This window comes from Penicillium bovifimosum (genome assembly GCF_028826915.1).
Source record: "Penicillium bovifimosum strain IBT 22155 chromosome Unknown utg000006l_segment0_segment0, whole genome shotgun sequence".
In the NCBI taxonomy this organism is placed as follows: domain Eukaryota; kingdom Fungi; phylum Ascomycota; class Eurotiomycetes; order Eurotiales; family Aspergillaceae; genus Penicillium; species Penicillium bovifimosum.
Genome location: NW_026622715.1, coordinates 3,272,960 through 3,287,554, shown reverse-complemented (window position 1 = coordinate 3,287,554; position 14,595 = coordinate 3,272,960). Strand labels below are relative to the sequence as shown.

The 14,595-nt window shown below is 51.1% G+C and overlaps 7 protein-coding genes across 7 annotated transcripts; 4 read left to right on the top strand and 3 right to left on the bottom strand.

The window, feature by feature from the left end:
* Nucleotides 1–77: 77 nt before the first annotated feature.
* N7515_008903 (C-3 sterol dehydrogenase/C-4 decarboxylase) lies at nt 78–1,382 on the bottom strand (the record flags this gene model as incomplete). Its single annotated transcript, XM_056669647.1, has 3 exons — nt 78–740; nt 808–885; nt 942–1,382. 3 exons carry the CDS (start codon nt 1,380–1,382, stop codon nt 78–80), a joined length of 1,182 nt encoding a protein of 393 aa, XP_056519477.1.
* A 480-nt stretch (nt 1,383–1,862) lies between these two features.
* Nucleotides 1,863–3,618, bottom strand: N7515_008902 (ubiquitin-conjugating enzyme E2; the record flags this gene model as incomplete). The annotated part of the gene is made up of 8 exons (XM_056669646.1): nt 1,863–2,732; nt 2,784–2,952; nt 3,014–3,025; nt 3,082–3,178; nt 3,238–3,259; nt 3,317–3,411; nt 3,482–3,515; nt 3,586–3,618. The coding sequence occupies 8 exons, from the start codon at nt 3,616–3,618 to the stop codon at nt 1,863–1,865; spliced, it is 1,332 nt and encodes a 443-aa protein (XP_056519476.1).
* Nucleotides 3,619–5,391: 1,773 nt separating this feature from the next.
* On the top strand, nt 5,392–9,271 carry N7515_008901 (GTPase-activating protein LRG1; the record flags this gene model as incomplete). Its single annotated transcript, XM_056669645.1, has 6 exons — nt 5,392–5,790; nt 5,852–6,554; nt 6,615–7,268; nt 7,330–8,415; nt 8,473–8,759; nt 8,810–9,271. 6 exons carry the CDS (start codon nt 5,392–5,394, stop codon nt 9,269–9,271), a joined length of 3,591 nt encoding a protein of 1,196 aa, XP_056519475.1.
* Nucleotides 9,272–10,355: 1,084 nt separating this feature from the next.
* Nucleotides 10,356–10,641, top strand: N7515_008900 (uncharacterized protein; the record flags this gene model as incomplete). The annotated part of the gene is made up of 2 exons (XM_056669644.1): nt 10,356–10,531; nt 10,593–10,641. 2 exons carry the CDS (start codon nt 10,356–10,358, stop codon nt 10,639–10,641), a joined length of 225 nt encoding a protein of 74 aa, XP_056519474.1.
* Nucleotides 10,642–11,348: 707 nt separating this feature from the next.
* N7515_008899 (uncharacterized protein) lies at nt 11,349–11,678 on the top strand (the record flags this gene model as incomplete). The annotated part of the gene is made up of 1 exon (XM_056669643.1): nt 11,349–11,678. The coding sequence occupies one exon, from the start codon at nt 11,349–11,351 to the stop codon at nt 11,676–11,678; it is 330 nt and encodes a 109-aa protein (XP_056519473.1).
* Nucleotides 11,679–12,126: 448 nt separating this feature from the next.
* On the bottom strand, nt 12,127–13,286 carry N7515_008898 (uncharacterized protein; the record flags this gene model as incomplete). The annotated part of the gene is made up of 3 exons (XM_056669642.1): nt 12,127–12,787; nt 12,839–13,112; nt 13,166–13,286. 3 exons carry the CDS (start codon nt 13,284–13,286, stop codon nt 12,127–12,129), a joined length of 1,056 nt encoding a protein of 351 aa, XP_056519472.1.
* A 216-nt stretch (nt 13,287–13,502) lies between these two features.
* Nucleotides 13,503–14,507, top strand: N7515_008897 (proteasome regulatory particle base subunit RPN10; the record flags this gene model as incomplete). Its single annotated transcript, XM_056669641.1, has 4 exons — nt 13,503–13,528; nt 13,583–13,621; nt 13,680–13,899; nt 13,959–14,507. The coding sequence occupies 4 exons, from the start codon at nt 13,503–13,505 to the stop codon at nt 14,505–14,507; spliced, it is 834 nt and encodes a 277-aa protein (XP_056519471.1).
* Between the last annotated feature and the right edge of the window lie 88 nt (nt 14,508–14,595).

Sequence of the window (14,595 nt, the reverse complement as noted above, 5' to 3'; positions counted from 1 at the left end):
CTTGTCAAGCTCTGGTCCAAATAGTCATATTAATACATTTATGAATCCGTTTGAGTCCCATGATCTAATCTGAAAATTTACAATTGCTTCTTGCCTGCGTCCGATTGCTGCTGAGCAACAATATATCCGACCGCACGGGCGATACCCTCGTCCAAGGGGACAACAGGCAAGTAAGCCAGACGGTGCTTAGCCTTCTCGGTGGAGTAGTATCGGGTCATGCATGAGTATCGCACCGTCCGGGCAGTGAGACGCGGGGTCTTGCCAAACATTCCCATAACCGTCTCGGCGAGAGCACCGACAGTCTGTAGGAGACCCTCCGGTAGAGCCCAGACCTGGTGCGGCTCGACGACACGGTTGATCAGAGCCCACATGGCACGAGTGACATCCCAGAAGTAGACGGGAGAATCGTTGGTGATGTTGAAAGCCTCGCCGTCCACGCGCTCGTAGTCGAGGGGCCCGCCCTTGCCAGCCGCGTGAAGCTCGTAGCTCGCCAGAAGTCGGTGCGCAGCAAGTAGATGGCCGTATGCCACATTTCCAACGTAGGTGAAATCGAATAGGTTGTCATTATCACCGAGCTGCATCCGCAAAACGGTGTCTGAAGCCTGGGATCCGTGCTCGAGAATCTTGTGTGTAACGGTTGTGTCCTTCTCTCCGTGGATGCCTGCAGGGCGAATAGCAGCCGTCAACATCTGGTTGGGAGACTGCTTGTTGTACTTCAGGACGATTTCCTCGGCATCCGCCTAGAGACACAGGAATTGGTTAGCGGTGTGTTACGACGGAAGTCCATTCAGGCAAAGGCATTCTCACCTTGGTCTCGGAGTAGTACTCCTTTTGTGCGGGGCCCCGAATGTACGGCCATTCCTCATTGACATTCTTCAGATCACTCTGTGTGTCGTGAACCACGGAGCTGGAGCTGGTGTAGACAAATGCCTTGCACTTACCCCCCAGTCGCCGTGCTCGCCACCCGCGACCTCAAGAAGTGTGCGTGTTCCATCCACATTGACCTTGTGCAGCAGGGGCTTGTTTCCCTCAATCATTGAGGGCGAGGCAGTGTGAATGACGAGATCGGGCTTGACCGCGCGGAAGACCTCCATCATGGAGTCAACGGAGGTGATATCGCCATCGTAATACTTGGCGCCTGGGAGACGGTTGTTGGTCGTCCGCAAGTCCACGACGGAAACAGTAGATTTGTAGTTCGGGTAGCGCGATCCCAGAGTCGGGAACTCGAAGCGCGCATCACCGACAGGCTTTGGCAGAGCGTAGCTGGGGTCGGTCTCGGAGGGGAAATTCAACAGGTGATCGACAATGTGCCACCCAAGGAAGCCGCAGCCTCCGACCACCAGGACATTGCCTAACTCGAGTGTGCGCCCTTTTGCGGACATGATGTGTGAATAGGAGAATGGGTATGGAAGTTGTTTGAAAAGGGGAAGTTGGCGGAGTCTTGGAGAAACTAGGCGGTCCGTGCGGCAGGACTCGAGGCTTCTTAGGTCGAACTTCACAGCCAACTGAACTACTTGATATATTGAATCACAATGGACCTAAGTCTGTAACTGCCCTGTTTCAGTTTGGTGTAACGGGTGTTTCCTTACTTGAATTTTTTTAGCTATCAATGTCGATGCTGAGCTGTCAAATAGCGAAATAGCAAATACACGCCGAATGTACCCCACAAACCCCGGTTCCTTTATCTCGTATCAATGAATACAGCTCATGAAGGAGATTGAATGACGGCATATCATATGCTTCAAACACACTTCAAGCAGAAATCGGGCTTATGGAGCTAGATAAAGACTACCATGCGGTCCTTAGGTAGTGCCGGAATGAGACATGGGCGACATGTCCACGGCGTCCTGAGCCAGTCTCCCTTAGCACCCCTCCAGAGACGCTCGAAGTTTGCGCCGATAGAGTTTGCGATCCTGATCCGTCCCCCAGCACAGAGCGCTTGCCTCAGGACTCACCGTCATCAGGGGATTGAATGGCGGATTGTCCTCCTCTAGGCTATTGACGATACCTTCGATGTGGTGACCTATCTCCTCGGAATGTGAAGGAAGGTACATGAGCACGCCCAGCTTCGAGACCCGAGTATGGAACAGAGGTGTCTCGACGAAGACCCGGGGTTGTTCTTCCGGGTGTCGGGGACTGATGTAGATCATGATCTTGAGAATGCCGCCTTCGAGCTTGGACTCATTGCGACCAACGTAGGTAAGCCGCCAGGCGAAAGGATTCCCATCAACCAGTGATAAATCAATGATATGAGGATGGGCACCCAGTTCCGCCGCAATCTGCCCATGCTGACCTTTCAATTTCACCGCAATCCCAGCTTCCTGCTCGACCAGAGCCAGGCCCTCGACGAGCCAATGGCGTGTCTCTTCCATCAATTTGTCTCGGAGGCTCAATAACCGGGCCCGCAGGTCGGCATAGTCCCAGCATCCCGTCATAGCGTTAGTGGGGCCCTCAAACGGCATTTCAATGAATGGCCTGCCTTGCCTTGTTGGCTCTTCCGCGAGACCTTTGTCGATGGCCTTCAAGTAGAACTCAAAGTACCATAGGAAACGCTTCTTGTAAAAGTCTTGGAACTTGCTTTGACTGAGCAATTCTTCATTTTCCACATCAGTACCTTCTCCCTGGCTTGACAACTCGTCGTCAATGATTTCGGCCCGGCGGCGAGAGATTGGACTCCGGAGGGCTTGTTCCAGAGGCACGATAACTGTCAGTCGCAAGTTCTCGTGGCAAATCTGGTATCGACATTAGTGGCTTCAACCCACCGGTTAGGTCCGGGATCTTACCTTGGAGTTGTAGATCTTCATATTCTCCTTGTCACTCTCCTTTCCGGCATCCTCAAACCCTGGCTCGAGCGTATATGGATTTGGGGAGAGCAGGCTCTGAATTGATAATAGAACCGATTCAAGCCCTTGAGCAGGTGACCACTGCTCTCCCCGAGAACCTGGCCATGTTCTGTAGTGATATTTAGCAAGGGATCATGTAAGAAACCCAGATCGTTCTTAGGCAAGCTTACCCCAGGATCGACCTGAAGCATGTCAGTATCAGACCTTACATCAATTGCACACCCTGGGCAATACTTACAAGCAGACCTTCCCGTTGGCATAAAGGTTCGGACCAAAGCGAGTTCGACCTCTGTTGGTTGTGCGGATTTTCACCACGGGTGGACTTGCTGGGTAATCTATGTTCCTACATTTAGCAAGTCTTGCCTATGAACAATAACATGGTAATTGGTCTTACCTGATGGGACCTTGATTGTGAACTGACAAGCAACGGTTATTGGTTGGTCATCTCATGGAAAAGCCTGAGTGGATCTTACCTCATAGAACCCCATCTCGTATGGGGTGCCTGGAGGCCCGACGATGAGAGCCTGGATATCACGAACGTTGTTTTCTCGGTAACGGACAGTGTAAGCTGCACGATGTCAGTATGTAGATCCCAGTACCAAAGTGCTTTTCTCGCCGGAAGAGGCCATCAATCGTACACAATTGGTCACTCCGTTCAAGCTGTCGGAGCTCCTGTTCAACGGATTAGTGATGGATTCTGCAGTTGTGCTGGAGTATACCATTTCCAGTGAGAAGCACGTACTCGGATAAGGCGCAGAGTACATTGGTCGCCCATCTTGTCGGACTCTTTGGGGAGGGCGGAGCGTGTGCAGAACTTGAAGGGTGGGGGGTGGGCAAGTCAGGAACCGTGTGGAGTGGTGGAATTAAGGCTTTGGACTCATAGGAGCAACAAGAAAACCCATTAATTACGATTTACGAACCGCGACAATTACGGAGTGTGAAGTGGCCCGTAGATATAGATGACGCTGAGTATTTCCACAAGTCTGGGTGTTGTCGCAGGCGGTTCCAACCATTTGAACTCACCTAATGTTTGAATTGTTTAGTTTCCCTTGCCTTGCTTAAATTTGTTTTCTTTATTCATCTTCACAATTTCATATCTATTTGGTTTAATTTACTTTTTATTCTGATCTCATTTACTTACTACTGTGTAGACAGTAGTTAACTACATGTACTTGACAGTACTTCTCAATGAGTGAGGACGTCATCTTCCAGCCTCCAACTTTCTCCTGTACGGGTAATCGCGTCAAACTCACTTTCTAAGGAGTAACCGCTGTTCCATGGTTTACTAGTACCAGCGATAGAAAGGTCGTGAATTATTGACACTGAAGATACCTACTAGTACTATCAAGTACTATCAAGTACTACATACTGAAGAGGTACCTGCCTGCGGTACCTAGCTGGGTTTACGTTTACAGCCTCGGGTAGATACCTGTTACGCACAGCAAGTATGTCGATGTCTACATGTACGGAGTAGGTGCCCTTGTCATGGGCTCAATCTATATTGCCCTGCTTCCTGGATCACTTGCTTTGTGTTAATTTGTCTTAAGAAAGGCCAGATGAGAACGGATGAATAACGCAACTTTACGGAGTATAACTAGTCACTATAAGTTCACAATGCCCGATCATATCATAACTAGCACACATAATAGTAGCTCTTCCGACTGTTCTATAAAAAGCACTGGATCCATGGTTCCAAGGTTGACACATAGGGGTAGACATCTACTGTGTACATGTAGAAGGCCCTACTTCGATATACACACGGGGTTTCACTTAACCGGCATCTATGATCTAATAAAATTAGCTCTTACTCTGTCATTTCTTAATTGAATTGTAACCACATACCCCAGATATCACACTGATGAAGTTGGTGGACATGGAAATACTATAGACCACGTGATTCAGGGCCCCGAACTAATTAGGGGGAGGGGGGCAACAAATGCCCAAGCCATCTCCATCTTCATTCCTCCCCAGCCCACTTCTTTTCCCCTCGCCCTTGCACCTTATTTTTCCCTATCTTTTTCTTTAGGGTACAGGTATTATTCCATTCACTTTGGGATGATTGTCGCCTTGTAATCAGCACCCTCTGTCGGTCTCACCTTGAAAGCTCCAGTCCCCTCGGCCCCCGCGTCCTCTCGTCTGCGCGCGCTTTCAACCCTCCGTCTACAACCAACCTTCTCGTGCACCGCCTCCATAAGTCGACTCGAGTAACCTTGCGCGCTATTTCTGTGACTTATATCTTCGGTCATACCGTATCTTTACATGTCGTGAGGGTGAGTACATTCTGGGACGCAACAGTGATCCCAGTTGAAACAGCCAAGACAATGACATTCTAATCTAAGATGCAGACCCTCGACTCTACGCGCCCAACTGTACCTTGGATTCTCCGCCAGTCTGTGACCGCGTTGTATCTTCGATTCAATCCCCACCCCCAGTCAACCTTGTTCACCCCATCTCCTTCAACCGTTCCCTGTTCTCGATTCATTGCATGCAGCGTTCGGCGTGACTCAGTCCAGCAAAACTATCACTCCTCAACTGACGGGGGACCAAGATGCCCCCCGGTGGACTCCCAGCCAGTCTGGTCGCAGGCAACCCCAGCGGCCGCCCCACCGTTGACACCTCTGGCTACGGGGCTAGCTACACCAAAAACACACCTACCTCACCCGAAGACAGCTTAATCCCATTCGACTCACCATCGACACGAACTGCAGGACTCAGTCCCATCACTCAGGCGAACCAGGAGGATGGGCGCTCAAGCCGTGGACCAGGTCCCGACCAGGCTGGCTTTCGCGACCGTTCCGCACACCGTGATCGCTCGCGAGTCAATGGGCGTCCGACAAAATCACCCGGCGCATCATCTCGGCTCTGCCAAAAGTGCGGTGAATCTCTAACGGGCCAGTTTGTTCGAGCGCTCGGCGGGACTTTCCATCTGGAATGTTTCAAGTGCGAGGTATGTTAGGCAATTGACCGGCCTTGCTGGGGTGTGTCGCTGATTTACATTCTTTATTTAGGACTGTGGCGAGATCGTTGCTTCCAAGTTCTTCCCGGTCGACTCAGAAGACGGAAGCTGCCAGTTTCCGCTCTGTGAGACCGATTACTTTAGGCGACTCAGCCTCTTATGCCACGAGTGCGGCGGTGCACTACGTGGATCGTATATCACAGCTCTTGATCGGAAGTATCATATCGAGCATTTTACTTGTTCCGTTTGTCCGACCGTGTTCGGTGCTCAAGACTCGTACTATGAACACGAGAGCAAGGTCTACTGTCACTTTCACTACTCAACTCAGTTTGCTCAGCGATGTCATGGCTGTCATACTGCGATCCTAAAACAGTTCGTTGAGATTTTCCGCAACGGCCAAAATCAACACTGGCATCCCGAATGTTATATGATTCACAAATTCTGGAATGTCCGATTATCCCCTGCTGGTCAGACATGGGAGCCTCCGCCAGTGGATGAAGATGCCAGTGAAGAAGAGCGTCAGCAAATCCGCGAAGAGGAAGATGTCATGGAAGAAAAGGTCTTCAATATTTGGAACACGCTCTCTACCTTTGAAGAATCGTCGGCCGCTTGCATCTCAGACATGTTACTTCATGTAAGTAACGGCGCTTACATAGACGGTGTCCTGGTAGCCAAGCGTTTCATCGGCCACGTGGAAATCTTGTTCGGCGCAGTGGACCAGTTAGCGAATTACATCAAATCGCACGAGTTGAAAGGTAAGTCATGCACAGTTGGACCGATTGTCTCTGGGGCGACCACTGACCTGTTTCACCTAGAACTTTCCTATGGCCGTGAAGCCAAGCTTCTCTGCAAGAAAATTGTTGCTTTCTTCGCCCTTTTGTCGAAGACCCAGGAAACCGGAGTTCGCAAGCTGGGTGTCACCCAGGAGCTTTTGTCTCTGGTCACTGGTCTCGCCCATTACCTCAAACTCCTTATCCGTATCGGTCTGCAAGGTGCACTCAAACTTGAGCGTGAGAAGTCTGCGCCCGATGGTTTGCACGATTTCCTGGAGCACCTTCGTAATCTAGAGTCGCTGGCGGAGCCGGATGATGAAAACGCCCCAGTGGATTTGATGGCTGGGGTGGAAGGGTTGGCGGATCAACTTTCCGATTGCTGCATCGCTTGCAAGGAACCCATCGACGACGAATGTGTTCAATGGGGCAAGAACCGTTGGCATAGCAAGCCCCCTCATCTTTCATGTAAATCATGTGAGAAGGACTTGACTCTCGATCTCCAAGACGCGTTGTGGAGCGGGAGCGACGAGCAAGTCTTTTGCGGCGCTTGCGCCCATCAGAAGAATCTGGGTCCCACTGTTAAGAGCGGATTCACCCCGGTCTCGAAGCTGCAGCAATTCGTCTTCTTGCTGAAAGTAGCTCTCGCGCGGCTCCTGGCTGTTCTTCGATCAGGGGGAACCTTGCCTCACACGTCAGGTAAGACTCTTCTGCACCACCCCCAAGCCGCCGGCAGTCTATCTAACTTGATTCGCCCCAGACGATCCTAACCTTAACGATTATGAAAATAAAGATGGGCATCGTATCACGCCTCATGTACGGCGATCAACCACACGCTCTCAATCACATAGTGCTGCTACGCGAGATGGTGGAGAGGAAACGTCCCTTGAGCAGACGGTCGGTGAGATGCGACGGCTGCGCTCCATTCGCAACGAGCGGACATTATCGACTACATACAAGCGGGCCCGCGCATCTAGAATCATTGATGGGCCGGAAGGCAGAAGTGCCCGACCAGGGTCATCTGGCAACGATGGCAGTGATCCTAGGGGTCCTGGTTTCCAGATTGTCGAGGAGCGAGATGCCAATGGCGAGACTGTCACTGATCTGACTTTTGGAGCGCAGGACGCTTTGACATTGGATGATATCCCGCGCATTGTTGCAGCGGAGCAAGCTAAGGAGCAACGGCCTAATGCCTACAGGCATGCCGGCACCAAGCTCGTTGGGGGCACCGAGCCGATTCCCAAGTACAACCGTGGCCACCAGCGGGGAGTCTCAAGTGGAAATCTGGAGGCGCTCATGGAGCCAACCCGAACCAAGCGCTACTTCTCAGAATTGACTGCTTTGGAGTATTTCATCGTTCGTCATGTGGCTGTACTACAGATGGAGCCCTTGGTGGAAGGGTACTTCAACATGGAAGAGCTCCTTTCTCTCATTGAGTCGCGCAAACCCACCATATGGAACATTTTTGGTCGCGCCTTCAAAGACAACAAGAAGGGCAACAAGAAGAAGGGTGTTTTCGGTGTGGGTCTAGACTACTTGGTCGAGAAGGAGGGCACCGAATCGAGCCATGGAGTTGGCCCTGGTGCACTCCGCATTCCGACATTGGTTGATGATTCTGTCTCTGCCATGCGGCAGATGGACATGTCTGTGGAGGGCGTCTTCCGAAAGAACGGCAACATCAGGCGGCTGAAGGATACCGCGGAACTCATCGACACCAAGTATGAGCAAGTTGATCTGACAAAGGAAACCCCTGTTCAGATCGCGGCTCTTCTGAAGAAGTTCCTTCGCGAGATGCCCGATCCCCTCTTGACTTTCAAGCTCCACCGACTGTTCGTAATCTCACAAAGTAAGTTACAATGTTCCGATCACGGGCCTGCGGGTGCACTACTAACCCGTATCTTAGAAATGGACGATCCCGAGAAACAGAGACGATTGCTCCATTTGACATGCTGTCTGCTTCCTAAAGCCCATCGTGATACGATGGAAGTCCTGTTTGCATTCCTGAACTGGACATCATCATTCTCTCATGTGGATGAAGAGTCCGGTAGCAAGATGGACATTCACAATCTTGCGACTGTCGTCACACCTAACATTCTCTACCCCAACGCCAAGAGCAGCACTGTTGACGAGAGCTTTTTGTGCATCGAGGCTGTCAATGCCTTGATTACCTATAACGATGCTTTCTGCGAGGTAGGTCACCCAGCCTAATGTCTGCAGCAATAATGCTAACCCCTCAATAGATTCCCGAAGACTTACAATCCATCCTGAGTGATCCAAGTCTTTTCAAAGAGAATGCCGAAGTCACGACTAAGGAAATCCTCAAGCGGTATGGGGATATTGCTCGGGGCAGTTTCTCACAAAAGCCGGAAAACGGCGGCGAGACCTTCACGATCACCACCCCCAATCGCAACAACAGTGCCCCAGCTTCGGCGCGCATCGAGACCGATCCATCTCAAGATGCCGCATGGCAAATGCAAAGCTCGGTTCGCCATGTGCCCGGGCCTAGCGGACACTCCCACTCGGCAAGCACCAATGCTCAAGCCGGACTTGATTTTGGACCTCCGTCCGCCGCATATCACCGCGACCGCGACCGCAGCGCCAGCAACGGTAGCCAACCACCTACGGGCCCACCTGAGGGGCAACCGTCAAGCGTCGCATATCGGCCGCGTCCAAGCCCAGGTGCGATGGGCGTTACTAGCTAGACTCCTTCTTTCCTTCCTGCACGGCTGCAATACTGTGATACTCACCATCCGACCTCAACTTGCATCCACCCGTCTGATCCATTCTATGTGGAGTGTTTTCGTTTCTTGGGACCTTCTTAGCGTTCTTTCTCTTTCTTTTTCTATCAAGAGGGGTTGGCCGACGGAGTTTTTTTCCTTTTCTTCCCTTACAAATTCCCCAAAAGTGATCATCAAGCTGGTTGGTCGCTATTGATTGGTTTCTCTTGCTCTCTGTCTTCTCTATATTGGCCACAATGCCTTGCTTCTTTTTCCTCTTTGTTCATCTGCATCTGATTCAAGGGATCAGCCATACCCATACCTGTTCCTCCGGGGCGATAACTGTCCTGTTTTCCATTCTCTCGCTTTCGATTTGAGCATGCTCGAACTTATTCTTTCTTTGTGGGCCAGGCTACGGCTATACCTAGACCCTTTTTTTCATTACTTCTCTTCTTGTCCTGCTCCCCGAATCGGCCCTTTGCTGAACGTTGGCGAGGGAGCTTTTATTTCCTTTTTCCTTTTGCTATCTCTTTTCCACAATCAAGATGATTGTCACGATACCTGTGCTGAGTTTGTAGTTTTTACTTTGAATTTGAAGGAGACTAGATATGTTCTCAATCCGGAAGCGCTGTGTGCTAGATGATAGGTATTCTACGCATAAGTACCATTGAGAAAGCAATGCCATCTTCCCCTGCTTCGATCCTGTCGATCCACCACATAGTCTGTCCATCATTTTACTGAAGTATAATTGAGGCTGCATTCCAGAGCTTGCCCAGCTATCTATCCAACCTCTTAGGATTGCTTACAGTCTCTTGTGCATTCCGATCATGTAATGAAGATCGTACAGATACCTCAGACGGCATACCGTGTGTTATGGTTCCGGGGGTACCTTTCCGGTCTGCTAGGTTGTGAGTAGGGATGTACTGCACTTTTTCTCCACTTGCAAGTGCAAGGGTCTAATCCTAAAAGGGATAGCCGATAAGGTAGCCGATAAGATGAACCTCCGGGCTCAACCACAGTTCACAACTATTACGATATCTATAGCTTCAACTCACTATATCTGTCCACCATGCCATCTACCAAAGGAGAAGAGGCTGTTATTCTTTGCTTTCTCTGGCTACGATTGCTTTTGGCTTATCGGCGTCTGTTGCGGGCCAGACGCCGTATTCGCCGCCCTCTGGCTGCGTCTGCCTCTGAATGGGACCTGAATATGTGGGATGATTCGAGGTGTTGGAGCCTCACGAGGTAAGCTCACTTTATGTCTACCTGGTACTTCACTTTCTACGCGATTTACTAACAGATATAGGTTCCATCTGCGAGGTCCGAGTACTTGCCCTGATTCTACCACTGCCTGATCGATATCGATTTCGCAACAAACCAACACCCGAATTGGCTATTTGTTTGGTCTTGACTCGGCTTGCCTGCCCTAATCGGCTACGGAACGACCTAGAGCGTCTCTTTGGCCGGTCTTCTGCATGGCTAAGTGCAGTATTTACTGACGTAGTACTGCACTTAGCTAAGCGCTTCAAAACGGCCCTATCTTGGAACTATACTATCTCCCTATCCTAGGTTAAAGCTATTTGCTGAGGCAATTGCTTCTAGTGAGGGAGACAGTGATATAGATCCACGTGCTTGGGGGTTTGTTGATGGCAATTTTCGTCCGAGCCGCCGCCCTGAGGACCGCCAGGACCTTTCCTATTCGGGTGATAAGCACCTGCATGGGATAAGATATCAGGCTATAACTAGCCCAGACGGACTAGTTATTAGTTTGATTGGCCCTTGGCTAGCGAAAGATAGCGATGCTGCTATTTGGTCTCAATCTGGCATTGATACAAAGCTAGATGCTATCATGGAAGGCCAAACTAGGCTATTCCTATATGGGGACTCAGCATATAGTGGGAAACACCATGTGTCTGCCCCCTTTAGGAAGCCAGCCAATGGCAGCGACCGGTCTATGGCTCAGGATCATCGAGATTCTAATCTGCATCTATCCAAAGATCGGATATCTGCGGAACAGAGCTTTGGTCTGATCGTGAGCCAATTCAAGGAAAGTGAGCTAAAAATGATCCAGCGACACGGCGTCTGTCCTATCGCGGCTCAATTTGAGGTCATGGTTCTTTTTGCCAATATTAGGACCTGCATGCAAGGGAGGAACGTGATATCAGACCGATACGGTCTTGCACCACCCTCTGTGGAAGAATATCTAGGGCTTGATCGGCCATTCGGCGAAATTGATACTCTTGAAGAATGCATTATCCGAACCTCTACCGCCATACTCGACTGGATACAGCAAAATCGCCAGGAATCCATCAATCAGAAAGAGCTTAATCAGCTCAAGCAGGAGGTACAAGGCTTAAGGGATGGAATCGATGGAATCAATCAGGAGGTATAAGGGAAGGATGGAATAAATGAGATTCGAGCTCTACTTCGGAGGAATCTGGGCAAATTCTCCTTCGACCTAATTTTTGATTCGTCTAGTACTCTCTATCGTCACATCTTATTCACTCTGATTCGTCCAACACAATCTATTCTTTCTTTCTGCTCACTCTGAAGAAGGTCCCTAGGGAGTAAGATTGATAGCAGCAACATTAGAGGGTGTCGATGTCCCATCTGAAATAAATTTATTCAAACAACAGTAAAAATGGCCAGGAACGTATGCCTGACCTGAGATGATTTACACAGTACACCTTTATGACACCGCGCCAATTTAAAAGTCCAACAGTAAGCGCAGCGCCGGGGTCTCAAATTGTTCATTGCAGGTCTGCAATCGCCCACGTCCAAAGAGACAAAACTACCAATCCAACTCCAAAAATCCTGTACGTATCCGGTCATGTATAGTGCTAAATCCGCTTGCGCAGAGCTCGAGTTCGAGGTGCAGTTTCAGCCACAGCCGGGGCGGTGGCCTTCCGCATTGCAGCAGTGGTGGCGGTCTTCTTCACAGTCATCGATGCCGCCTGTGCACGCGGAGCAGCCTTCTTCACGGCAGCGGCAACAGATGCCGTTGTCGCCTTTCTCGCTCCAGCACCTGTCCTCGCTGTTTTGGTGACGGTGGTACCCGAAGACGCGGTGGATCCCGTGCTATTCTTGCGCTCGCCCTGGCGGGTCGCTGGACGCGGCAACGGTGACCGAGTAGTCTTGGGTCCCGTAGCGGCACGGTTAGTAGTCCTCTGGAGCTGGGAGGGTGGCCGCTGGTCTTTCACTGCAGAGACTGTGGCACCGCGTGATCGCAGCGGACTAGACGGCTTCAAGGGAGAAGTAGGGCGCGACAAGTAGGTAGGTTGGCCCTTCTCGGGGGATGCACGGAATGGCGAGTGAGGATATGTTCGGGAATTGTTGGACTTGGGTGACAGGATCCGGTTCTCGTTGCCTCGTACTTCCTGTGAAGCCACGCGCGTGGGCCCGCCTGGTCCGGCTGGCTTCACACGGCGCTTTGGATTCTTGATTCCCTCGGGTGTGCCAGCGGCAGGTGCGTTTTCTTTATCGGAGAAGTGCGGGTCGTGGCTACGTGTGCTGTCAGTAGGAGAAGCAGAGTAGATCTGGGGTATATCGTACCTTGCTCCCCGAGTCCTGCTGTCGCGTCTGGGAGATGTCGCTGGGTCAACAGAGACACTCGCAACGTTACGTGACAATTTGGTGGGCGAGTATTTTCGGGAAGGCGAAGCGATCTGTTGTTTGTTCATGGCAGCATTGTGCTTTTCGAGTAGCTCGCCGATGTTGGCTTTACGCAGTGAGACTGGGATTCGATTGACGCGTCGTTCAATGCGCGACCGGAGATCGTTCGCCTGAAGGGCATACTGAGCCCGAAGTTTACGCGCTCGTTCGGTGACTAGGTCCAGAGTCAGTTCCATGATCACTCAGTAAACCCATAATTCAACCCACTTTCAAGCTGTAGATTGTCGATGAGTGCTTGCTTCTGGTTCTGTGTCAAGCGCATCTTCTTGGTGGGACTGCCCGTAGGCGTGACGTCCATGGCATCTGACTTTCGTTTAGTGGTAGACATTGTGCTTAAAGTCCAAGGGATATAGACTGGTGGGATGTCGAAGTTGACGTGCGGAGGCAAGGAGGAACAACAACAAACAGCCATGGGCGGAGAGCGGTGGCAGAATGCAGAGCTTCCACCTCGCCTTCGTCATCCGCCTTCAGCACTCTCATACAACTTCCTATTCACTCGCTGTTACGCCTTCGCTTGCATCGTTGATTCATATACTCCGCCATCATGACGCTTGAAGCTACTATGATCATGTTTGTCATTGCTTCCTCCGCATAATAGCGTACTTTGCTGACTCTAAGCTACAGTGTCGACAACAGCGAAAGCAGTCGCAATGGAGACTACACGTGAGCACATCCGATCATACCGTCGTTTCATCCACGAATGAATGTCTGACTGTCACAGGACCACCCGGTGGCAATCTCAAGTCGATGCCGTCAGCATCATCCACAATGCGAAGATGCGTGCAAACGCTCAGTCAGCAGTCGGCCTTATGAGCATGGGCGGCAAGGGTCCCGAGGTTTTATCGACCTTCACACCTGAATTCGGCGCCATTCTGGCTGGTCTGCACGCGACTAAGATTCACGGCACATCTCATCTCAGCTCGAGCATTCAAGTTGCAGGGGTGAGTTTGTCCCACTAATTGCCGCGCTCCGCAGTAACTAACTCGCCTCTTTACGTTAGTTGGCACTCAAGCACCGGATGGAGAAGACCCAGCGTCAGCGCATCATCGTATTCTCCTGCTCCCCTATCGAAGAAGATGAGAAGACCCTCGTGAAACTGGCCAAGAAGATGAAGAAGAACAATGTGTCGATCGATGTGATAGCATTCGGAGACTTGGAATCTGACCAGACCAAGAAGCTCGAGGCTTTCGTGGAGAATGTCAAGAGCGGTGACGGCTCTCATCTGGCCATCATCCCTCCGGGTCCCCATCTGCTCAGCGATCAGCTGCAGATGACCCCGATTCTGGCTGGCGAAAATGCCGAGGTCGGCGGTGGTGGCGGTGAAGGCGAGGCAGGCGGATTTGGCTTCGATGATGCCGCCGAGAACGATCCCGAGTTGGCATTTGCCCTGCGGTTATCGATGGAGGACGAGAAGAATCGACAGGAGAAGGAGAAGCGTGAGCGGGAAGAACAGGAAGGCAAGACGCAACTGGGCAACATCCCCGAGGAGGGTGGCGAGTCGAGCGGTGACAAAGACAAGAAGGATGAGGACAAGATGGATACTGCGTAAGGTCCGATCGGACTTGCTTGAATACGACTGCGATGCATACCCGGCGTTTACTTCTATCTTTCTTTGCCTTGTACCCTCTAGAGTCCGA